Genomic DNA, 25437 nt, shown 5'->3' with positions numbered 1-25437 from the left:
TCTTCCACATAAAGTGTCCACGCAGCGCTAGCTGACTGTTTCACTCAGAGAGAGCCTCCTTGACCCAGCCCTCCTCCGCGCCCATAGTGTCCACGCAGCGCTAGCTGACTGTTTCACTCAGTAAGACCCTCCTTGACCCAGCCCTCCTCCGCGCTCATAGTGTCCACGCAGCGCTAGATGACTGTTTCACTCAGTAGGAGCTTCCTTGACCCAGCCGTACTCCACGCTCATAGTGTGTCCACGCAGCGCTATCTTACTGGTTCATTCAGTAGGAGCCTCCTTGAGCCAGCCCTTCTCTGCGCCCATAGAGTGTCCACGCAGCGCCAGCTGACTGTTTCACTCAGTAAGAACCTCCTTGACCCAGCCCTTCTCCACATAGAGTGTCAACGCAGCGCTACCTGACTGTTTCAATCAGTACGAGCATCCCGACACAGCCCTTCTCCGTGCCCATAGAGTGTCCACGAGGCGCTAGCTGACTGTTTCACTCAATAAAAGCCTCCTTGACACAGCCCTTCTCCACATAGTGTCCATGTAGCGCTAGCTGACTGTTTCACTCAGTAGGAGCCTCCTTGAACCAGCCCTCCTCCGCGCTCATAGTGTCCACGCAGCGCTAGCTGACTGTTTCACTCAGTAAGACCATCCTTGACCCAGCCCTCCTCCGCGCTCATAGTGTCCACGCAGCGCAAGCTGACTGTTTCACTCAGTAGGAGCCTCCTTGACCCAGCCATACTCCACACTCATAGAGTGTCCACGCAGCGCTATCTTACTGATTCATTCAGTAGGAGCCTCTTTGACCCAGGCCTTCTCCGCGTTCATAGCGTGCCCACGAGGCGCTAGCTGACTGTTTCACTCAATAAGAGCCTCCTTGACCCAGCCCTCCTCCGCGCTCATAGAATGTCCACGCAGCGCTAGCTGACTGTTTCACTCAGTAAGAACCTCCTTGAGACAGCCCTTCTCCACATAGAGTGTCCACGAAGCGCTAACTGACTGTTTCACTCAGTGAGAGTCTCGTTGACCCACTCCTTCTCCACATAGAGTGTCCATGCAGTGCTATCTTACTGGTTCACTCAGTAGGAGCCTCCTTGACCCAGCCCTCCTCCGCGCTCATAGTGTCCACGCAGCGCTATCTCACTGGTGCACTCAGTAGGAGGCTCCTTGAGCCAGCCCTTCTCCGCGCCCATAGAGTGCCCACGCAGCGCTAGCTGACTGTTTCACTCAGTCGGAGTCTCCTTGACACAGTCCTTCTCCACATAGAGTGTCAATGCAGCGCTACCTGACTGTTTCAATCAGTACGAGCATCCTGACACAGCCCTTCTCCGCACCCATAGAGTGTCCACGCAGCGCTAGCTGACTGTTTCACTCAGTCGGAGTCTCCTTGACCCAGCCGTACTCTGCGCTCATAGAGTTACCCGGCATCTCTAGCTGACTGTTTCCCTCAGTAAGAGCCTCCTAGACATAGCCCTTCTCCACGCGCATAAAGTGTCCATGCAGTGCTAGCTGACTGTTTCACTCAGTAGGAGCCTCCTTGACCCAGCCCTTCTCCGCGCTCATAGACTGTCCACGCAGCGCTAGCTGACTGTTACACTCAGTAAGAGCCTCCTAGACACAGCCCTTCTCCACGCGCATAAAGTGTCCATGCAGCGCTACCTGACTGTTTCACTCAGTGAGAGCCTCCTTGACCCAGCCCTCCTCCGCGCTCATAGTGTCCTCGCAGCGCTAGCTGACTGTTACACTCAGTAGGAGCCTCCTTGTCCCAGCCCTTCTCTGTGCTCTTAGAGTGTCCATGCAGCGCTAACTGACTGTTTCACTCAGTAGGAGCTTCCTGACACAGCCCGTCTCCACGCTCATAGAGTGTCCACGCAGCGCTAGATGACTGTTTCACTCAGTAGGAGCCTACTGACACAGCCCTTCTCCACACTCATAGTGTCCACGCAGCGCTAGCTGACTGTTTTACTCAGTAGGAGCCTCCTTGACCCAGCCCTTCTCCGCGCCCATAGAGTGTCCATGCAGCGCTATCTTACTGTTTCACTCAGTAAGAGCCTCCATGACCCAGCCCTTCTCCTCATTGAGTGTCCACGCAGCGCTAGCGGTTTCACTCAGTAAGAGCCTCCTTGACCCAGCCCTTCTCACGCTTATAGAGTGTCAACGCAGCGCTACCTGACTGTTTCAATCAGTACGAGCATCCTGACACAGCCGTTCTCCGCGCCCATAGAGTGTCCTTGCAGCGCTAGCTGACTGTTTCACTCAATAAAAGCCTCCTTGACCCAGCCCTTCTCCTCATAGAGTGTCCATGTAGCGCTAGATGACTGTTTCACTCAGTAGGAGCCTCATGACACAGCCGTTCTCTGCGCTCATAGAGTGTCCACGAGGCGCTAGCTGACTGTTTCACTCAATAAAAGCCTCCTTGACACAGCCCTTCTCCACATAGAGTGTCCATGTAGCGCTAGCTGACTGTTTCACTCAGTAGGAGCCTCCTTGAACCAGCCCTCCTCCGCGCTCATAGTGTCCACGCAGCGCAAGCTGACTGTTTCACTCAGTAGGAGCCTCCTTGACCCAGCCATACTCCACACTCATAGAGTGTCCACGCAGCGCTATCTTACTGGTTCATTCAGTAGGAGCCTCTTTGACTCAGGCCTTCTCCGCGTTCATAGCGTGCCCACGAGGCGCTAGCTGACTGTTTCACTCAATAAGAGCCTCCTTGACTGAGCCCTCCTCCGCGCTCATAGAATGTCCACGCAGCGCTAGCTGACTGTTTCACTCAGTAAGAACCTCCTTGAGACAGCCCTTCTCCACGCTCTTAGAGTGTCCACGAAGCGCTAACTGACTGTTTCACTCAGTGAGAGTCTCCTTGACCCACTCCTTCTCCACATAGAGTGTCCATGCAGTGCTATCTTACTGGTTCACTCAGTAGGAGCCTCCTTGACCCAGCCCTCCTCCGCGCTCATAGTGTCCACGCAGCGCTATCTCACTGGTGCACTCAGTAGGAGGCTCCTTGAGCCAGCCCTTCTCCACGCCCATATAGTGTCCACGCAGCGCTAGCTGACTGTTTCTCTCAGTAAGAGCCCATTTGACCCAGCCCTCTTCCACATAAAGTGTCCACGCAGCGCTAGCTGACTGTTTCACTCAGAGAGAGCCTCCTTGACCCAGCCCTCCTCCGCGCCCATAGTGTCCACGCAGCGCTAGCTGACTGTTTCACTCAGTAAGACCCTCCTTGACCCAGCCCTCCTCCGCGCTCATAGTGTCCACGCAGCGCTAGCTGACTGTTTCACTCAGTAGGAGCTTCCTTGACCCAGCCGTACTCCACGCTCATAGTGTGTCCACGCAGCGCTATCTTACTGGTTCATTCAGTAGGAGCCTCCTTGAGCCAGCCCTTCTCTGCGCCCATAGAGTGTCCACGCAGCACCAGCTGACTGTTTCACTCAGTAAGAACCTCCTTGACCCAGCCCATCTCCACATAGAGTGTCAACGCAGCGCTACCTGACTGTTTCAATCAGTACGAGCATCCTGACACAGCCCTTCTCCGTGCCCATAGAGTGTCCACGAGGCGCTAGCTGACTGTTTCCCTCAATAAAAGCCTCCTTGACACAGCCCTTCTCTACATAGAGTGTCCATGTAGCGCTAGCTGACTGTTTCACTCAGTAGGAGCCTCCTTGAACCAGCCCTCCTCCGCGCTCATAGTGTCCACGCAGCGCTAGCTGACTGTTTCACTCAGTAAGACCATCCTTGACCCAGCCCTCCTCCGCGCTCATAGTGTCCACGCAGCGCAAGCTGACTGTTTCACTCAGTAGGAGCCTCCTTGACCCAGCCATACTCCACACTCATAGAGTGTCCACGCAGCGCTATCTTACTGATTCATTCAGTAGGAGCCTCTTTGACCCAGGCCTTCTCCGCGCTCGTAGAGTGTCCATGCAGCGCTAACTGACTGTTTCACTCAGTAGGAGCTTCCTGACACAGCCCGTCTCCACGCTCATAGAGTGTCCTCGCAGCGCTAGATGACTGTTTCACTCAGTAGGAGCCTACTGACACAGCCCTTCTCCACACTCATAGAGTGTCTGCGCAGCGCTAGCTGAAAGTTACACTCAGTAAGAGCCTCCTTGACACAGCCCTTCTCCGCACTCATAGTGTCCACGCAGCGCTAGCTGACTGTTTTACTCAGTAGGAGCCTCCTTGACCCAGCCCTTCTCCACGCCCATAGAGTGTCCATGCAGCGCTATCTTACTGTTTCACTCAGTAAGAGCCTCCATGACCCAGCCCTTCTCCTCATTGAGTGTCCACGCAGCGCTAGCGGTTTCACTCAGTAAGAGCCTCCTTGACCCAGCCCTTCTCACGCTTATAGAGTGTCAACGCAGCGCTACCTGACTGTTTCAATCAGTACGAGCATCCTGACACAGCCGTTCTCCGCGCCCATAGAGTGTCCTTGCAGCGCTAGCTGACTGTTTCACTCAATAAAAGCCTCCTTGACCCAGCCCTTCTCCTCATAGAGTGTCCATGTAGCGCTAGATGACTGTTTCACTCAGTAGGAGCCTCATGACACAGCCGTTCTCTGCGCTCATAGAGTGTCCACGAGGCGCTAGCTGACTGTTTCACTCAATAAAAGCCTCCTTGACACAGCCTTTCTCCACATAGAGTGTCCATGTAGCGCTAGATGACTGTTTCACTCAGTAGGAGCCTCATGACACAGCCGTTCTCTGCGCTCATAGAGTGTCCACGAGGCGCTAGCTGACTGTTTCACTCAATAAAAGCCTCCTTGACACAGCCCTTCTCCACATAGAGTGTCCATGTAGCGCTAGCTGACTGTTTCACTCAGTAGGAGCCTCCTTGAACCAGCCCTCCTCCGCGCTCATAGTGTCCACGCAGCGCTAGCTGACTGTTTCACTCAGTAAGACCATCCTTGACCCAGCCCTCCTCCGCGCTCATAGTGTCCACGCAGCGCAAGCTGACTGTTTCACTCAGTAGGAGCCTCCTTGACCCAGCCATACTCCACACTCATAGAGTGTCCACGCAGCGCTATCTTACTGGTTCATTCAGTAGGAGCCTCTTTGACCCAGGCCTTCTCCGCGTTCATAGCGTGCCCACGAGGCGCTAGCTGACTGTTTCACTCAATAAGAGCCTCCTTGACTGAGCCCTCCTCCGCGCTCATAGAATGTCCACGCAGCGCTAGCTGACTGTTTCACTCAGTAAGAACCTCCTTGAGACAGCCCTTCTCCACGCTCTTAGAGTGTCCACGAAGCGCTAACTGACTGTTTCACTCAGTGAGAGTCTCCTTGACCCACTCCTTCTCCACATAGAGTGTCCATGCAGTGCTATCTTACTGGTTCACTCAGTAGGAGCCTCCTTGACCCAGCCCTCCTCCGCGCTCATAGTGTCCACGCAGCGCTATCTCACTGGTGCACTCAGTAGGAGGCTCCTTGAGCCAGCCCTTCTCCGCGCCCATATAGTGTCCACGCAGCACTAGCTGACTGTTTCTCTCAGTAAGAGCCCATTTGACCCAGCCCTCTTCCACATAAAGTGTCCACGCAGCGCTAGCTGACTGTTTCACTCAGAGAGAGCCTCCTTGACCCAGCCCTCCTCCGCGCCCATAGTGTCCACGCAGCGCTAGCTGACTGTTTCACTCAGTAAGACCCTCCTTGACCCAGCCCTCCTCCGCGCTCATAGTGTCCACGCAGCGCTAGCTGACTGTTTCACTCAGTAGGAGCTTCCTTGACCCAGCCGTACTCCACGCTCATAGTGTGTCCACGCAGCGCTATCTTACTGGTTCATTCAGTAGGAGCCTCCTTGAGCCAGCCCTTCTCTGCGCCCATAGAGTGTCCACGCAGCGCCAGCTGACTGTTTCACTCAGTAAGAACCTCCTTGACCCAGCCCTTCTCCACATAGAGTGTCAACGCAGCGCTACCTGACTGTTTCAATCAGTACGAGCATCCCGACACAGCCCTTCTCCGTGCCCATAGAGTGTCCACGAGGCGCTAGCTGACTGTTTCACTCAATAAAAGCCTCCTTGACACAGCCCTTCTCCACATAGAGTGTCCATGTAGCGCTAGCTGACTGTTTCACTCAGTAGGAGCCTCCTTGAACCAGCCCTCCTCCGCGCTCATAGTGTCCACGCAGCGCTAGCTGACTGTTTCACTCAGTAAGACCATCCTTGACCCAGCCCTCCTCCGCGCTCATAGTGTCCACGCAGCGCAAGCTGACTGTTTCACTCAGTAGGAGCCTCCTTGACCCAGCCATACTCCACACTCATAGAGTGTCCACGCAGCGCTATCTTACTGATTCATTCAGTAGGAGCCTCTTTGACCCAGGCCTTCTCCGCGTTCATAGCGTGCCCACGAGGCGCTAGCTGACTGTTTCACTCAATAAGAGCCTCCTTGACCCAGCCCTCCTCCGCGCTCATAGAATGTCCACGCAGCGCTAGCTGACTGTTTCACTCAGTAAGAACCTCCTTGAGACAGCCCTTCTCCACATAGAGTGTCCACGAAGCGCTAACTGACTGTTTCACTCAGTGAGAGTCTCGTTGACCCACTCCTTCTCCACATAGAGTGTCCATGCAGTGCTATCTTACTGGTTCACTCAGTAGGAGCCTCCTTGACCCAGCCCTCCTCCGCGCTCATAGTGTCCACGCAGCGCTATCTCACTGGTGCACTCAGTAGGAGGCTCCTTGAGCCAGCCCTTCTCCGCGCCCATAGAGTGCCCACGCAGCGCTAGCTGACTGTTTCACTCAGTCGGAGTCTCCTTGACACAGTCCTTCTCCACATAGAGTGTCAATGCAGCGCTACCTGACTGTTTCAATCAGTACGAGCATCCTGACACAGCCCTTCTCCGCACCCATAGAGTGTCCACGCAGCGCTAGCTGACTGTTTCACTCAGTCGGAGTCTCCTTGACCCAGCCGTACTCTGCGCTCATAGAGTTACCCGGCATCTCTAGCTGACTGTTTCCCTCAGTAAGAGCCTCCTAGACACAGCCCTTCTCCACGCGCATAAAGTGTCCATCCAGTGCTAGCTGACTGTTTCACTCAGTAGGAGCCTCCTTGACCCAGCCCTTCTCCGCGCTCATAGACTGTCCACGCAGCGCTAGCTGACTGTTACACTCAGTAAGAGCCTCCTAGACACAGCCCTTCTCCACGCGCATAAAGTGTCCATGCAGCGCTACCTGACTGTTTCACTCAGTGAGAGCCTCCTTGACCCAGCCCTCCTCCGCGCTCATAGTGTCCTCGCAGCGCTAGCTGACTGTTACACTCAGTAGGAGCCTCCTTGTCCCAGCCCTTCTCTGTGCTCTTAGAGTGTCCACGCAGCGCTAGCTGACTGTTTCCCTCAGAAAGAGCCTCCTCAACCCAGCCCTTCTCCGTGGTCATAGAGTGTCAACGCAGCGCTAGATGACTGTTTCACTCAGTAAGAGCGTCCTGGATATAGCCATTCTCCGCACCCATAGACTGTCCACGCAGCGCTATCTTACTGGTTCACTCAGTAGGAGCCGCCTTGACCCAGCCGTTCTCCGCGCTCATAGAGTGTCCACGCAGCGCTAGCTGACTGTTACACTCAGTAGGAGCCTCCTAGACACAGCCCTCCTCCGCGCTCATAGTGTCCACGCAGCGCTAGCTGACTTTTTCACTCAGTAGGAGCCTCCTTGACCCAGCCCTCCTCCGCGCTCATAGTGTCCACGCAGCGCTAGCTGACTGTTTCACTCAGTAGGAGCTTCCTTGACCCAGCCGTACTCCACGCTCATAGAGTGTCCACGCAGCGCTATCTTACTGATTCATTCAGTAGGAGCCTCCTTGAGCCAGCCCTTCTCTGCGCCCATAGAGTGTCCACGCAGCGCTAGCTGACTGTTTCACTCAGTAAGAACCTCCTTGACACAGCCCTTCTCCGCGCCCATAGAGTGCCCACGCAGCGCTAGCTGACTGTTTCACTCAGTAGGAGCCTCCTTGACCCAGCAGTACTCCACACTCATAGAATGTCCTCGCAGCGCTAGCTGACTGTTACACTCAGTAGGAGCCTCCTTGACCCAGCCCTTCTCCGCTCTCATAGAGTGCCCACGCAGCGCTAGCTGACTGTTTCACTCAGTCGGAGTCTCCTTGACCCAGCCGTACTCTGCCCTCATAGAGTTACCCGGCATCGCTAGCTGACTGTTTCCCTCAGTAAGAGCCTCCTAGACACAGCCATTCTCCACGCGCATAAAGTGTCCATGCAGTGCTAGCTGACTGTTTCCCTCAGTAAGAGCATCTTTGATCTAGCCATTCTCCGCACCCATAGACTGTCCACGCAGCGCTATCTTACTGGTTCACTCAGTAGGAGCCTCCTTGACCCAGCCCTTCTCCGCGCTCATAGAGTGTCCACGCAGCGCTAGCTGACTGTTACACTCAGTAGGAGCCTCCTAGACACAGGCCTTCTCCACGCTCATAGAGTGTCCTCGCAGCGCTAGCTGACTGTTTCACTCAGTAAGACCATCCTTGACCCAGCCCTCCTCCGCGCTCATAGTGTCCACGCAGCGCAAGCTGACTGTTTCACTCAGTAGGAGCCTCCTTGACCCAGCCATACTCCACACTCATAGAGTGTCCACGCAGCGCTATCTTACTGGTTCATTCAGTAGGAGCCTCTTTGACCCAGGCCTTCTCCGCGTTCATAGCGTGCCCACGAGGCGCTAGCTGACTGTTTCACTCAATAAGAGCCTCCTTGACTGAGCCCTCCTCCGCGCTCATAGAATGTCCACGCAGCGCTAGCTGACTGTTTCACTCAGTAAGAACCTCCTTGAGACAGCCCTTCTCCACGCTCTTAGAGTGTCCACGAAGCGCTAACTGACTGTTTCACTCAGTGAGAGTCTCCTTGACCCACTCCTTCTCCACATAGAGTGTCCATGCAGTGCTATCTTACTGGTTCACTCAGTAGGAGCCTCCTTGACCCAGCCCTCCTCCGCGCTCATAGTGTCCACGCAGCGCTATCTCACTGGTGCACTCAGTAGGAGGCTCCTTGAGCCAGCCCTTCTCCGCGCCCATATAGTGTCCACGCAGCACTAGCTGACTGTTTCTCTCAGTAAGAGCCCATTTGACCCAGCCCTCTTCCACATAAAGTGTCCACGCAGCGCTAGCTGACTGTTTCACTCAGAGAGAGCCTCCTTGACCCAGCCCTCCTCCGCGCCCATAGTGTCCACGCAGCGCTAGCTGACTGTTTCACTCAGTAAGACCCTCCTTGACCCAGCCCTCCTCCGCGCTCATAGTGTCCACGCAGCGCTAGCTGACTGTTTCACTCAGTAGGAGCTTCCTTGACCCAGCCGTACTCCACGCTCATAGTGTGTCCACGCAGCGCTATCTTACTGGTTCATTCAGTAGGAGCCTCCTTGAGCCAGCCCTTCTCTGCGCCCATAGAGTGTCCACGCAGCGCCAGCTGACTGTTTCACTCAGTAAGAACCTCCTTGACCCAGCCCTTCTCCACATAGAGTGTCAACGCAGCGCTACCTGACTGTTTCAATCAGTACGAGCATCCCGACACAGCCCTTCTCCGTGCCCATAGAGTGTCCACGAGGCGCTAGCTGACTGTTTCACTCAATAAAAGCCTCCTTGACACAGCCCTTCTCCACATAGAGTGTCCATGTAGCGCTAGCTGACTGTTTCACTCAGTAGGAGCCTCCTTGAACCAGCCCTCCTCCGCGCTCATAGTGTCCACGCAGCGCTAGCTGACTGTTTCACTCAGTAAGACCATCCTTGACCCAGCCCTCCTCCGCGCTCATAGTGTCCACGCAGCGCAAGCTGACTGTTTCACTCAGTAGGAGCCTCCTTGACCCAGCCATACTCCACACTCATAGAGTGTCCACGCAGCGCTATCTTACTGATTCATTCAGTAGGAGCCTCTTTGACCCAGGCCTTCTCCGCGTTCATAGCGTGCCCACGAGGCGCTAGCTGACTGTTTCACTCAATAAGAGCCTCCTTGACCCAGCCCTCCTCCGCGCTCATAGAATGTCCACGCAGCGCTAGCTGACTGTTTCACTCAGTAAGAACCTCCTTGAGACAGCCCTTCTCCACATAGAGTGTCCACGAAGCGCTAACTGACTGTTTCACTCAGTGAGAGTCTCGTTGACCCACTCCTTCTCCACATAGAGTGTCCATGCAGTGCTATCTTACTGGTTCACTCAGTAGGAGCCTCCTTGACCCAGCCCTCCTCCGCGCTCATAGTGTCCACGCAGCGCTATCTCACTGGTGCACTCAGTAGGAGGCTCCTTGAGCCAGCCCTTCTCCGCGCCCATAGAGTGCCCACGCAGCGCTAGCTGACTGTTTCACTCAGTCGGAGTCTCCTTGACACAGTCCTTCTCCACATAGAGTGTCAATGCAGCGCTACCTGACTGTTTCAATCAGTACGAGCATCCTGACACAGCCCTTCTCCGCACCCATAGAGTGTCCACGCAGCGCTAGCTGACTGTTTCACTCAGTCGGAGTCTCCTTGACCCAGCCGTACTCTGCGCTCATAGAGTTACCCGGCATCTCTAGCTGACTGTTTCCCTCAGTAAGAGCCTCCTAGACATAGCCCTTCTCCACGCGCATAAAGTGTCCATGCAGTGCTAGCTGACTGTTTCACTCAGTAGGAGCCTCCTTGACCCAGCCCTTCTCCGCGCTCATAGACTGTCCACGCAGCGCTAGCTGACTGTTACACTCAGTAAGAGCCTCCTAGACACAGCCCTTCTCCACGCGCATAAAGTGTCCATGCAGCGCTACCTGACTGTTTCACTCAGTGAGAGCCTCCTTGACCCAGCCCTCCTCCGCGCTCATAGTGTCCTCGCAGCGCTAGCTGACTGTTACACTCAGTAGGAGCCTCCTTGTCCCAGCCCTTCTCTGTGCTCTTAGAGTGTCCATGCAGCGCTAACTGACTGTTTCACTCAGTAGGAGCTTCCTGACACAGCCCGTCTCCACGCTCATAGAGTGTCCACGCAGCGCTAGATGACTGTTTCACTCAGTAGGAGCCTACTGACACAGCCCTTCTCCACACTCATAGTGTCCACGCAGCGCTAGCTGACTGTTTTACTCAGTAGGAGCCTCCTTGACCCAGCCCTTCTCCGCGCCCATAGAGTGTCCATGCAGCGCTATCTTACTGTTTCACTCAGTAAGAGCCTCCATGACCCAGCCCTTCTCCTCATTGAGTGTCCACGCAGCGCTAGCGGTTTCACTCAGTAAGAGCCTCCTTGACCCAGCCCTTCTCACGCTTATAGAGTGTCAACGCAGCGCTACCTGACTGTTTCAATCAGTACGAGCATCCTGACACAGCCGTTCTCCGCGCCCATAGAGTGTCCTTGCAGCGCTAGCTGACTGTTTCACTCAATAAAAGCCTCCTTGACCCAGCCCTTCTCCTCATAGAGTGTCCATGTAGCGCTAGATGACTGTTTCACTCAGTAGGAGCCTCATGACACAGCCGTTCTCTGCGCTCATAGAGTGTCCACGAGGCGCTAGCTGACTGTTTCACTCAATAAAAGCCTCCTTGACACAGCCCTTCTCCACATAGAGTGTCCATGTAGCGCTAGCTGACTGTTTCACTCAGTAGGAGCCTCCTTGAACCAGCCCTCCTCCGCGCTCATAGTGTCCACGCAGCGCAAGCTGACTGTTTCACTCAGTAGGAGCCTCCTTGACCCAGCCATACTCCACACTCATAGAGTGTCCACGCAGCGCTATCTTACTGGTTCATTCAGTAGGAGCCTCTTTGACTCAGGCCTTCTCCGCGTTCATAGCGTGCCCACGAGGCGCTAGCTGACTGTTTCACTCAATAAGAGCCTCCTTGACTGAGCCCTCCTCCGCGCTCATAGAATGTCCACGCAGCGCTAGCTGACTGTTTCACTCAGTAAGAACCTCCTTGAGACAGCCCTTCTCCACGCTCTTAGAGTGTCCACGAAGCGCTAACTGACTGTTTCACTCAGTGAGAGTCTCCTTGACCCACTCCTTCTCCACATAGAGTGTCCATGCAGTGCTATCTTACTGGTTCACTCAGTAGGAGCCTCCTTGACCCAGCCCTCCTCCGCGCTCATAGTGTCCACGCAGCGCTATCTCACTGGTGCACTCAGTAGGAGGCTCCTTGAGCCAGCCCTTCTCCACGCCCATATAGTGTCCACGCAGCGCTAGCTGACTGTTTCTCTCAGTAAGAGCCCATTTGACCCAGCCCTCTTCCACATAAAGTGTCCACGCAGCGCTAGCTGACTGTTTCACTCAGAGAGAGCCTCCTTGACCCAGCCCTCCTCCGCGCCCATAGTGTCCACGCAGCGCTAGCTGACTGTTTCACTCAGTAAGACCCTCCTTGACCCAGCCCTCCTCCGCGCTCATAGTGTCCACGCAGCGCTAGCTGACTGTTTCACTCAGTAGGAGCTTCCTTGACCCAGCCGTACTCCACGCTCATAGTGTGTCCACGCAGCGCTATCTTACTGGTTCATTCAGTAGGAGCCTCCTTGAGCCAGCCCTTCTCTGCGCCCATAGAGTGTCCACGCAGCACCAGCTGACTGTTTCACTCAGTAAGAACCTCCTTGACCCAGCCCATCTCCACATAGAGTGTCAACGCAGCGCTACCTGACTGTTTCAATCAGTACGAGCATCCTGACACAGCCCTTCTCCGTGCCCATAGAGTGTCCACGAGGCGCTAGCTGACTGTTTCCCTCAATAAAAGCCTCCTTGACACAGCCCTTCTCTACATAGAGTGTCCATGTAGCGCTAGCTGACTGTTTCACTCAGTAGGAGCCTCCTTGAACCAGCCCTCCTCCGCGCTCATAGTGTCCACGCAGCGCTAGCTGACTGTTTCACTCAGTAAGACCATCCTTGACCCAGCCCTCCTCCGCGCTCATAGTGTCCACGCAGCGCAAGCTGACTGTTTCACTCAGTAGGAGCCTCCTTGACCCAGCCATACTCCACACTCATAGAGTGTCCACGCAGCGCTATCTTACTGATTCATTCAGTAGGAGCCTCTTTGACCCAGGCCTTCTCCGCGCTCGTAGAGTGTCCATGCAGCGCTAACTGACTGTTTCACTCAGTAGGAGCTTCCTGACACAGCCCGTCTCCACGCTCATAGAGTGTCCTCGCAGCGCTAGATGACTGTTTCACTCAGTAGGAGCCTACTGACACAGCCCTTCTCCACACTCATAGAGTGTCTGCGCAGCGCTAGCTGAAAGTTACACTCAGTAAGAGCCTCCTTGACACAGCCCTTCTCCGCACTCATAGTGTCCACGCAGCGCTAGCTGACTGTTTTACTCAGTAGGAGCCTCCTTGACCCAGCCCTTCTCCACGCCCATAGAGTGTCCATGCAGCGCTATCTTACTGTTTCACTCAGTAAGAGCCTCCATGACCCAGCCCTTCTCCTCATTGAGTGTCCACGCAGCGCTAGCGGTTTCACTCAGTAAGAGCCTCCTTGACCCAGCCCTTCTCACGCTTATAGAGTGTCAACGCAGCGCTACCTGACTGTTTCAATCAGTACGAGCATCCTGACACAGCCGTTCTCCGCGCCCATAGAGTGTCCTTGCAGCGCTAGCTGACTGTTTCACTCAATAAAAGCCTCCTTGACCCAGCCCTTCTCCTCATAGAGTGTCCATGTAGCGCTAGATGACTGTTTCACTCAGTAGGAGCCTCATGACACAGCCGTTCTCTGCGCTCATAGAGTGTCCACGAGGCGCTAGCTGACTGTTTCACTCAATAAAAGCCTCCTTGACACAGCCTTTCTCCACATAGAGTGTCCATGTAGCGCTAGATGACTGTTTCACTCAGTAGGAGCCTCATGACACAGCCGTTCTCTGCGCTCATAGAGTGTCCACGAGGCGCTAGCTGACTGTTTCACTCAATAAAAGCCTCCTTGACACAGCCCTTCTCCACATAGAGTGTCCATGTAGCGCTAGCTGACTGTTTCACTCAGTAGGAGCCTCCTTGAACCAGCCCTCCTCCGCGCTCATAGTGTCCACGCAGCGCTAGCTGACTGTTTCACTCAGTAAGACCATCCTTGACCCAGCCCTCCTCCGCGCTCATAGTGTCCACGCAGCGCAAGCTGACTGTTTCACTCAGTAGGAGCCTCCTTGACCCAGCCATACTCCACACTCATAGAGTGTCCACGCAGCGCTATCTTACTGGTTCATTCAGTAGGAGCCTCTTTGACCCAGGCCTTCTCCGCGTTCATAGCGTGCCCACGAGGCGCTAGCTGACTGTTTCACTCAATAAGAGCCTCCTTGACTGAGCCCTCCTCCGCGCTCATAGAATGTCCACGCAGCGCTAGCTGACTGTTTCACTCAGTAAGAACCTCCTTGAGACAGCCCTTCTCCACGCTCTTAGAGTGTCCACGAAGCGCTAACTGACTGTTTCACTCAGTGAGAGTCTCCTTGACCCACTCCTTCTCCACATAGAGTGTCCATGCAGTGCTATCTTACTGGTTCACTCAGTAGGAGCCTCCTTGACCCAGCCCTCCTCCGCGCTCATAGTGTCCACGCAGCGCTATCTCACTGGTGCACTCAGTAGGAGGCTCCTTGAGCCAGCCCTTCTCCGCGCCCATATAGTGTCCACGCAGCACTAGCTGACTGTTTCTCTCAGTAAGAGCCCATTTGACCCAGCCCTCTTCCACATAAAGTGTCCACGCAGCGCTAGCTGACTGTTTCACTCAGAGAGAGCCTCCTTGACCCAGCCCTCCTCCGCGCCCATAGTGTCCACGCAGCGCTAGCTGACTGTTTCACTCAGTAAGACCCTCCTTGACCCAGCCCTCCTCCGCGCTCATAGTGTCCACGCAGCGCTAGCTGACTGTTTCACTCAGTAGGAGCTTCCTTGACCCAGCCGTACTCCACGCTCATAGTGTGTCCACGCAGCGCTATCTTACTGGTTCATTCAGTAGGAGCCTCCTTGAGCCAGCCCTTCTCTGCGCCCATAGAGTGTCCACGCAGCGCCAGCTGACTGTTTCACTCAGTAAGAACCTCCTTGACCCAGCCCTTCTCCACATAGAGTGTCAACGCAGCGCTACCTGACTGTTTCAATCAGTACGAGCATCCCGACACAGCCCTTCTCCGTGCCCATAGAGTGTCCACGAGGCGCTAGCTGACTGTTTCACTCAATAAAAGCCTCCTTGACACAGCCCTTCTCCACATAGAGTGTCCATGTAGCGCTAGCTGACTGTTTCACTCAGTAGGAGCCTCCTTGAACCAGCCCTCCTCCGCGCTCATAGTGTCCACGCAGCGCTAGCTGACTGTTTCACTCAGTAAGACCATCCTTGACCCAGCCCTCCTCCGCGCTCATAGTGTCCACGCAGCGCAAGCTGACTGTTTCACTCAGTAGGAGCCTCCTTGACCCAGCCATACTCCACACTCATAGAGTGTCCACGCAGCGCTATCTTACTGATTCATTCAGTAGGAGCCTCTTTGACCCAGGCCTTCTCCGCGTTCATAGCGTGCCCACGAGGCGCTAGCTGACTGTTTCACTCAATAAGAGCCTCCTTGACCCAGCCCTCCTCCGCGCTCATAGAATGTCCACGCAGCGCTAGCTGACTGTTTCACTCAGTAAGAACCTCCTTGAGACAGCCCTTCTCCACATAGAGTGTCCACGAAGCGCTAACTGACTGTTTCACTCAGTGAGAGTCTCGTTGACCCACTCCTTCTCCACATAGAGTGTCCATGCAGTGCTATCTTACTGGTTCACTCAGTAGGAGCCTCCTTGACCCAGCCCTCCTCCGCGCTCATAGTGTCCACGCAGCGCTATCTCACTGGTGCACTCAGTAGGAGGCTCCTTGAGCCAGCCCTTCTCCGCGCCCATAGAGTGCCCACGCAGCGCTAGCTGACTGTTTCACTCAGTCGGAGTCTCCTTGACACAGTCCTTCTCCACATAGAGTGTCAATGCAGCGCTACCTGACTGTTTCAATCAGTACGAGCATCCTGACACAGCCCTTCTCCGCACCCATAGAGTGTCCACGCAGCGCTAGCTGACTGTTTCACTCAGTCGGAGTCTCCTTGACCCAGCCGTACTCTGCGCTCATAGAGTTACCCGGCATCTCTAGCTGACTGTTTCCCTCAGTAAGAGCCTCCTAGACACAGCCCTTCTCCACGCGCATAAAGTGTCCATCCAGTGCTAGCTGACTGTTTCACTCAGTAGGAGCCTCCTTGACCCAGCCCTTCTCCGCGCTCATAGACTGTCCACGCAGCGCTAGCTGACTGTTACACTCAGTAAGAGCCTCCTAGACACAGCCCTTCTCCACGCGCATAAAGTGTCCATGCAGCGCTACCTGACTGTTTCACTCAGTGAGAGCCTCCTTGACCCAGCCCTCCTCCGCGCTCATAGTGTCCTCGCAGCGCTAGCTGACTGTTACACTCAGTAGGAGCCTCCTTGTCCCAGCCCTTCTCTGTGCTCTTAGAGTGTCCACGCAGCGCTAGCTGACTGTTTCCCTCAGAAAGAGCCTCCTCAACCCAGCCCTTCTCCGTGGTCATAGAGTGTCAACGCAGCGCTAGATGACTGTTTCACTCAGTAAGAGCGTCCTGGATATAGCCATTCTCCGCACCCATAGACTGTCCACGCAGCGCTATCTTACTGGTTCACTCAGTAGGAGCCGCCTTGACCCAGCCGTTCTCCGCGCTCATAGAGTGTCCACGCAGCGCTAGCTGACTGTTACACTCAGTAGGAGCCTCCTAGACACAGCCCTCCTCCGCGCTCATAGTGTCCACGCAGCGCTAGCTGACTTTTTCACTCAGTAGGAGCCTCCTTGACCCAGCCCTCCTCCGCGCTCATAGTGTCCACGCAGCGCTAGCTGACTGTTTCACTCAGTAGGAGCTTCCTTGACCCAGCCGTACTCCACGCTCATAGAGTGTCCACGCAGCGCTATCTTACTGATTCATTCAGTAGGAGCCTCCTTGAGCCAGCCCTTCTCTGCGCCCATAGAGTGTCCACGCAGCGCTAGCTGACTGTTTCACTCAGTAAGAACCTCCTTGACACAGCCCTTCTCCGCGCCCATAGAGTGCCCACGCAGCGCTAGCTGACTGTTTCACTCAGTAGGAGCCTCCTTGACCCAGCAGTACTCCACACTCATAGAATGTCCTCGCAGCGCTAGCTGACTGTTACACTCAGTAGGAGCCTCCTTGACCCAGCCCTTCTCCGCTCTCATAGAGTGCCCACGCAGCGCTAGCTGACTGTTTCACTCAGTCGGAGTCTCCTTGACCCAGCCGTACTCTGCCCTCATAGAGTTACCCGGCATCGCTAGCTGACTGTTTCCCTCAGTAAGAGCCTCCTAGACACAGCCATTCTCCACGCGCATAAAGTGTCCATGCAGTGCTAGCTGACTGTTTCCCTCAGTAAGAGCATCTTTGATCTAGCCATTCTCCGCACCCATAGACTGTCCACGCAGCGCTATCTTACTGGTTCACTCAGTAGGAGCCTCCTTGACCCAGCCCTTCTCCGCGCTCATAGAGTGTCCACGCAGCGCTAGCTGACTGTTACACTCAGTAGGAGCCTCCTAGACACAGGCCTTCTCCACGCTCATAGAGTGTCCTCGCAGCGCTAGCTGACTGTTTCACTCAGTGAGAGCCTCCTTGACCCAGCCCTCCTCCGCGCTCATAGTGTCCACGCAGCGCTAGCTGACTGTTTCACTCAGTAGGAGCCTCCTTGACCCAGCCCTCCTCCGCGCTCATAGTGTCCACGCAGCGCTAGCTGACTGTTTCACTCAGTAGGAGCCTCCTTGACCCAGCCGTACTCCACGCTCATAGAGTGTCCACGCAGCGCTATCTTACTGGGTCATTCAGTAGGAGCCTCCTTGACCCAGCCCTTCTCCGCGCCCATAGAGTGTCCACGCAGCGCTAGCTGACTGTTTCACTCAGTAGGAGCCTCCTTGACCCAGCCGTACTCCACACTCATAGAGTGTCCTCGCAGCGATACCTGACTGTTTCACTCAGTAGGAGCCTCCTTGACCCAGCCCTTCTCCGCTCTCATAGAGTGTCAACGCAGCGCTAGCTGACTGTTTCACTCAGTCGGAGTCTCCTTGGCCTAGCCGTACTCCGCGCTCATAGAATTACCCGGCATCGCTAGCTGACTGTTTCCCTCAGTAAGAGCCTTCTAGACACAACCTTTCTCCATGCGCATAAAGTGTCCACGAAGCGCTAGCTGACTGTTTCACTCAGTAAGAGCCTCCTTGACCCAGCCCTTCTCCGCACTCATAGAGTGTCCACGCAGCGCTATCTTACTGGTTCACTCAGTAGGAGCCTCCTTGACCCAGCCCTTCTCCGCACTCATAGAGTGTCCACGCAGTGCTAGCTGACTGTTTCACTCAGTAGGAGCATCCTTGACACAGTCCTTCTCCACATAGAGTGTCCATGTAGCGCTATGTGACTGTTTCACTCAGTAAGAGCCTCCTTGACACAGTCCTTCTCCACATAGAGTGTACTCGCAGCGCTAGCTGACTGTTTCACTCAGTAAGACCCTCCTTGACCCAGCCATCCTCCGCGCTCATAGTGTCCACGCAGCGCTAGCTGACTGTTTCACTCAGTAAGAGCCTCCTTGACACAGTCCTTCTCCACATAGAGTGCCCACGCAGCGCTAGCTGACTGTTTCACTCAGTCGGAGTCTCCTTGACCCAGCCCTTCTCCACGCGCATAGAGTTACCCGGCATCGCTAGCTGACTGTTTCACTCAGTAAGAGCGTCCTTGAGCTAGCCATTCTCCGCACCCATAGACTGTCCACGCAGCGCTATCTTACTGTTTCACTCAGTAGGAGCCGCCTTGACCCAGCCGTTCTCCGCGCTCATAGAGTATCCACGCAGCGCTAGCTGACTGTTACACTCAGTAGGAGCCTCCTTGACCCAGCCCTTCTCCACATAGTGTCCACGTAGTGCTATGTGACTGTTTCACTCAGTGAGAGCCTCCTCAACCCAGCCCTTCTCCGTGGTCATAGAATGTCAAAGCAGCGCTAGATGACTGTTTCACTCAGTAAGAACCTCCTTGACCTAGCCCTTCTCCGCTCTCATAGAGTGTCCATGCAGCGCTAGCTGACTGTTTCACTCAGTCGGAGTCTCCTTGGCCTAGCCGTACTCCGCGCTCATAGAGTTACCCGGCATCGCTAGCTGACTGTTTCCCTCAGTAAGAGCCTCCTAGACACAGCCCTTCTCCACGCGCATAAAGTGTCCACAAAGCGCTAGCTGACTGTTTCCCTCAGTAAGAGCCTCCTAGACACAGCCCTTCTCCACGCGCATAAAGTGTCCATGCAGTGCTAGCTGACTGTTTCACTCAGTAAGAGCGTCCTTGATCTAGCCATTCTCCGCACCCATAGACTGTCCACGCAGCGCTATCTTACTGGTTCACTCAGTAGGAGCCTCCTTGACACAGTCCTTCTCCACATAGAGTGTCCATGTAGTGCTATGTGACTGTTTCACTCAGTGAGAGCCTCCTCGACCCAGCCCTTCTCCGTGGTCATAGTGTCCACGCAGCGCTAGCTGACTGTTTCAATCAGTAGGAGCCTCCTTGACCCAGCCGTACTCCACGCTCATAGAGTGTCCACGCAGCGCTATCTTACTGGGTCATTCAGTAGGAGCCTCCTTGACCCAGCCCTTCTCTGCACCCATAGAGTGTCCACGCAGCGCTAGCTGACTGTTTCACTCAGTAGGAGCCTCCATGACCCAGCCGTACTCCACACTCATAGAGTGCCCACGCAGCGCTAGCTGACTGTTTCACTCAGTAGGAGCCTCCATGACCCAGCCCTTCTCCGCGCTCATAAAGTGCCCACGCAGCGCTAGCTGACTGTTTCACTCAGTAGGAGCCTCCATGACCCAGCCGTACTCCACACTCATAGAGTGTCCTCGCAGCGCAACCTGACTGTTTCACTCAGTAGGAGCCTCCTTGACCCAGCCGTACTCCACACTCATAGAGTGTTCTCGCAGCGCTAGCTGACTGTTTTACGCAGTAGGAGCCTCCTTCTTAAAACTCTGTTTCGTGGATTATTAATTAACAAGCCAATCACCATTTGGCATCAATAGTTTCTCAGGGAACCACATCTTAGCACTATAGAAAGAATACTTTCATGTAAACTTTCCAAAAAGACAAATTGTAATAAACAGCCAAACTAATTATGATTAAAGATCAGAGACAAAGGAGCTCTTTTAAAGTTTGGCATTTGCCGGAGCACCTCCAAATTCTCTGTTGTGTAGCCCTATTAAGAGGGGGGGGGGAATAGCCGGGGCAGAGCAGATAGAGCCTCAGACATCTTTGTTGGCGGAAACCCTTAACAAGACAGCCGGTCCACTGGTGAGCTGACAGTTCCCAGTGTCGCGCGACCAACCTAAATTTGGACATTTGTCCTTTGCTTTGGAACAGCAACCCCCCGCTTCAAAGATTTGTTGGTGGAGGGGAAAGGAGAATATGCCAAGTGGACCCTTTCAACATGGCGGCCTGCATGTAATTCAGTAGTGATGAAAGTGGATATGCCACACCAGCAGATGCACTTTCATTACAAAGATCCCCACCTTGCGGGCAGGGGGAGCTCAAAATTTGGCAGGTGGTTGTTCACCAGGTCCGTGGAGGGTAGAGTTGTCCTAAGTGTTCTAGGAGACCATCTGCCATAGTTTAAATTATGCCTTAAATCAGAGAATGAGTACATTATGTGGTGTTGCTTCAAGCAAGGAAGCAACACTACAGATTAGCTATGCCTCTGCTATTGATGGGAGCACAGTAGACCATGTAAAATGTAAAAGACAACATTTAATCAAATCACTAAAAAAACACTTCAGTAGATGACACCAGGGAAGCAGAACTTTGAATGGGCATGCATCCAAACTTCCCCTCGACCCCAAAAATAATCCATTGAGCACCCCTTGTTGAGCCCTGAGATTGAAAATTGTACTACCTCTATCTGGCTGCGCATAAACGAAGACCTCTAATATAGAGTTAGATGCCCAGTGAACAATTCGAAAAAGCACAAAAACGATTTTTATAGTGTACTAAAGCTCTTTTTTGAGTCGAAAAAGTCTTCCTAACTCGTAAAGGGACTTTTAGGAGCCTTTTTGAATTGCCAATTGAAGGAGGCGTGAAAGTTCAGAAGTTGTAGTTAGATTTTTTCATCCTTACACAACTTTTCTTGGTGCCCATTGTGTGATTGTGTTCCATCCTTTGGCTTTTATTTTTCAACAGCAAATCTTGGTGGTGAGTGTCCTGGGTCAGTGCTGGCGAAGCCCGAAGATCTCGAGCCAAGAGAAGAGGCTGATACAGGAAAGACTCCCAAAACTCTTTCAAGACCAACCGATCGTATGGCACACACCTATCGCACCACATCCTCCGCAATCAATGGTGTGGTGGGCGGTCCATCCGCTGCGCGTAAGTACATAATATACCTTTTGGATCTGCCACGCTTCCTTTACGTGAAGTTGAGAACCATAAGCACTGCTTTGTGTGGATGAAGATTTTGTGAAGAGGTCCCATGCTTAGAATGGCAAGGGTTGCTAAAAGGGAACACAACAGAGTTGTAATATATGCAACTGTGCATTAGTTTTCCCGCCAGAAAGCAGGTGTTGTCTATGTGGGCCCCAACCGCTCAACGTATTGCTAGAACAGTCGCTGACACTGGGAGCCCGAGGTGGTAGCGCCTAGTTGTGGAGGATGATCTTACCCCAGTGTTCTCCAAAGTCGGTCCCGGAGGGCTGGATCCATGCCAGATTTTTAAGATAACTACATTTATGCTAAAAATCTGTCATGGATCCGGCCCTCCAGGACAGACTTTGGAAAACCCTGATCTAACCCTTAGTTCATGTTGTGTATACCACCTTACACTCATGTCATCCCCCTGAGCTCGGTGTTCACACCAGCAGTACAATGTGTGCTACAGGATGTATACCTATGAACACAAGTACCAGGTGCCCACCTATCTTTCCTTAACAACCTCATAACTCTACCACTTTCCACAAAATGTACGTACTACTTGAAGTGTTGCTTTCCTATTCCAGAGGCCCCTTTACTCCCTTACCTTTCTGAACAAAGTTAAAAAAATGTTTTGGCAGCCTTGCAGTACCCCTCCAACCCCTCATAATTTCACACATCTCCCCAAAAACTATGAGGATATACCGTATCTTACCACACATAGCGCCTCAGAGGCACAGCAGACGTATGTGCCCCTTTTTTGCACGCATGGGGCAGCTTGGTATTACAGTAGCTGCTGTAGACAGTTTTGTGGGGCCTTTTCAGATATGGATCACAGTGCTACTGCAAAACGTGTGGCATTATGATCCCCTAGGAATGTTCCACCATTTACATGGGGTATGGCTCCATGAGAATGAGAAAACCCTTTGTTCCTGCTCTTTTATACAGAGCAGAGTCATAGGTAAAGAAGCTGCAGGAAGGTGCACTGTTTACTTGCCCCGCCATGGGGCTCCTTGGGAGGAGGGCACAGGCATCCAAGGTGCCTTCCAGGCAACCTTCACCAGGCATGTGTAGATGACTGTGGTGGAATCTGGCTGCTGGGCCCTCAGTATTGAAAGACAGACCGATGGTGCCAAAGCACTGGTCTGGCCTTCAGTCCAGCACTCTCCTCAGTGCAGGTATGAGTTCTAATCTGCACTGAAGATAGCATATTGGAATATGGCCTATGGCTCCTGTCTGCATTGATGTACCCGTCTGACCACAGCAGTAACACAACCCCTGGTGTCTTGCCAATCTCCTGTGTCCTGCCCATCAAGAAGGCAGATTCAGAAACACATCTGAGTTAGTCACACTTGCACCTTCCCTGAGTGAGCTTCCTGACAACTCCCTTCACACATTGAGATCCCAGCCTAAAGCGCCACCATGATTGCCCAGAGCTCTATCACTCCAAGTCATTGCATGAAATATCCACTCTTCCCATTTCCACTGGGTCTCGGATCCAGGGCAGGTGGTGAAGTGTTGTGATGCAGTGTTAGGTGCACCTTGAGAACCTAGAGACCAAAGATTGCTGCATGGGAAGAGTGAGGTAGAAAACTCCCGAGGATGGGAGGGCAGAGAAGAACAATGTTCAACACAGCGGGAGTCGGTTATATCTGTAGTAACAAAGAAGCTGCTAGTAGGGACATCCAAAGCAAGGCCCTAGCAACAGGGACTAAAACGTATTTTAATCAATCAATCAGGATTCTTGTAAAGCGTGACTAATCACCCATAAGGGTCTCAAGGCGCTGGGGGGGAGGGGGGATTCTGCAGTTCAGTCGAAGAGCCATGTCATGAGGTCCTTCCTGAATTGAGGCAGTGATTGTGATTGCCGGAGATGCAGAGGCAGGGAGTTCCAGGTCTTTTCAGCGAGGTAGGAGAAGGAGCGTGCTCCAGCCGAGGTCTTGTGGATCTGTGGGATGGTGACCACGGCCATATGGGTGGAGCGGAAATGTCTGGTCGGTGCATAGAAGGAAATTGGTCTATTTGTTTTTGTTGAGTTTGTTCTCTACAGGTTCATGTGTCGGCGTACTTTAACGTAATGGGTAACTAATTACAAAATTCCAAGGTACTTAAACAGTGGAGAGTTGTTTTTTGAAAGCAAAGTCTTTCAAGATTGGTAGTCTGTTGAAATCTTTTGAAAATTTTACATGATCTATGTAAGATTGTGCAATTAGAAGTATAGCCACGCTAGCCATTGTGGCATATGTCCAATCCAGATTGATTGTTTTGGTAGTCTTGGCAGTGGCTTAGCAAGACCTTTTACCGCCAGCATATGTTACTGAGTCTTGGCAACCGTATGATGCCGTTCCCATGCGATATGTAGAATTTCAAACATTTCTGATCTATCAACATAATCTAATTTTCCTACTTGGGGCCTGATCATGACAGATATCCTGTCCACCGTATTATAAGTGCATTAGCATGTAGTGCACCTGTTATAAGGCAGATATGATATCCGTCACATTTGTGTCAGAATATTTGTCCTCCAAACTCTAAACCAGGCCCTGAATCTTGTATAAGGGTGCTGTTTGCAAGAACTGAGAACCTGCCTGAAAGAATAAGTCCGAAGTACCATTCGGCTCGTCATGGCCATGTCAGTCTACACAGCGTGTGAAAGTGCACACCAGCTCCATTCACGTCCATTATATGTGAGGCCTCTGGAGACATCTAAGCTGCAAATACCCTCTCACTGTAAAAAGAGGCAAATAGATGGGTACTTTTGTGCAAGAAGTAACTGTTTGGTCAACCTCTTCCCCCAGTATGGTCTTCTATGCGGATCATGTAGCTCTTCTTGGGTGTAAATGGGCATAGGTTTCTGAAGAAACAATTAAAAAATCAGCACTACTCTCAAACACCTTCTTATAGACCAATGCTTTGTTATGCTATGTGATGCTTACATTAACTTAAAATATCTCCGGAGAGTAATTGCCTCTGTGTTTTTCTAAGCTCTGCTTTCACAAAAACATGCATTAACCGAGAAATATTTTGAGTTAACGTATGCGCTCAAGACGTCATAAAGAAACGCACAGACCCCTTCTACGCTGGCACATCACATAAAGCACTATAATGATGTATTCCTGTTGCCATTTTTCTTAGAAAACATCCTGATCCTTTTAGATGATGCTTGGAATAAACCTGCAGGAACTGGTTGTTAAAATCTTTAAGTCCGCATTGGACCCGCTACTCCTGTTTCTAAAGCACATAATGCAGCTCACCTTCAAGCCCCTTCTGATCCTGCTTAAAGAGGCGGCAGCTGAGAGAGAATACTTCCAGGTCACAGGAAATCCAGCTTCTGAAACTCCTTCCCACCTCAATGATTCACTCTTGGGACCATTCCATCAGCCAATCATGGCTTCTCAAGAGATGTAACACCTGAACATGCATTACGAATGATTGGTCGAAGCGAAGGCGTTGAGATGGGGGTCTTTTCAACACAATATTCCCTTCTTTTTACTAATCGATTCTGCTATTTGTTTTTCCAATGTTTTCAGAGATAGTAGTGTTGTTAGAGGTCGTGTGATCATAGCTACATTTTGGCCATTGTGCTCATGGTCCGGCTTCAATACACCGCATTATTTACTCCAAGGTGCTCTACAAGCATTGACGCTAGGTTGTGTTAGGGTTTGTCATAGTCCTTCAGTGTTTCATAGACTTTGGTGAGCCTGTCCAAATCTCTCTTTGTTGTCAGTCGTATCCTTAATAGGATATGCGTAAAGTGACCCAGGTGAGAGGGGGTATTTAATGATTTTTAACTCTAAAGGAAGATGGCGGATCGTATCCGCCGCTGAAGGACGTGCCTTCACCCTCCTGGGGGTCCGGGATGCCTGCCGCGCTGCCTCATAGCCCACGGTGATTACTGCAATCCCTAATTATCAATACAGAAGCTAATCACTTTTCTCGCTACTTCGAGGGTATGCGAGGTGAATTTTAAAAACACAATCTGAGATATCCAGAAAGACGATAACAACTTACGTCTGCGTGTCCATTTCCTCTCCGGCTCTGCGAAGAACTGACGGATGTGCCGGCTAACCCGCATCAGCTGTGAGATCCACAGCGCTTGCGTGGCGGGCTGGCTCTCAGCCCGGAGGCTGCTCCAGGCAGCTGTT

The 25437-nt window shown here is 53.0% G+C and overlaps 1 protein-coding gene across 2 annotated transcripts in view; it reads left to right on the top strand.

Moving 5' to 3' along the window:
* Positions 1-25437, top strand: part of EFHB (EF-hand domain family member B) — a 310345-nt gene that overhangs the window by 253495 nt on the left and 31413 nt on the right. For both annotated transcript variants that reach the window (XM_085630456.1, XM_085630457.1), the window contains one exon: positions 21071-21253. In XM_085630456.1, coding sequence (XP_085486582.1) covers positions 21071-21253 — 183 coding nt within the window. The remainder of the gene's footprint in view (positions 1-21070; positions 21254-25437) is intronic.

Source organism: Triturus cristatus, chromosome 10 (genome assembly GCF_964204655.1).
Source record: "Triturus cristatus chromosome 10, aTriCri1.1, whole genome shotgun sequence".
Lineage (NCBI taxonomy): Eukaryota > Metazoa > Chordata > Amphibia > Caudata > Salamandridae > Triturus > Triturus cristatus.
This window is presented reverse-complemented; position numbering and strand designations above follow the sequence as displayed.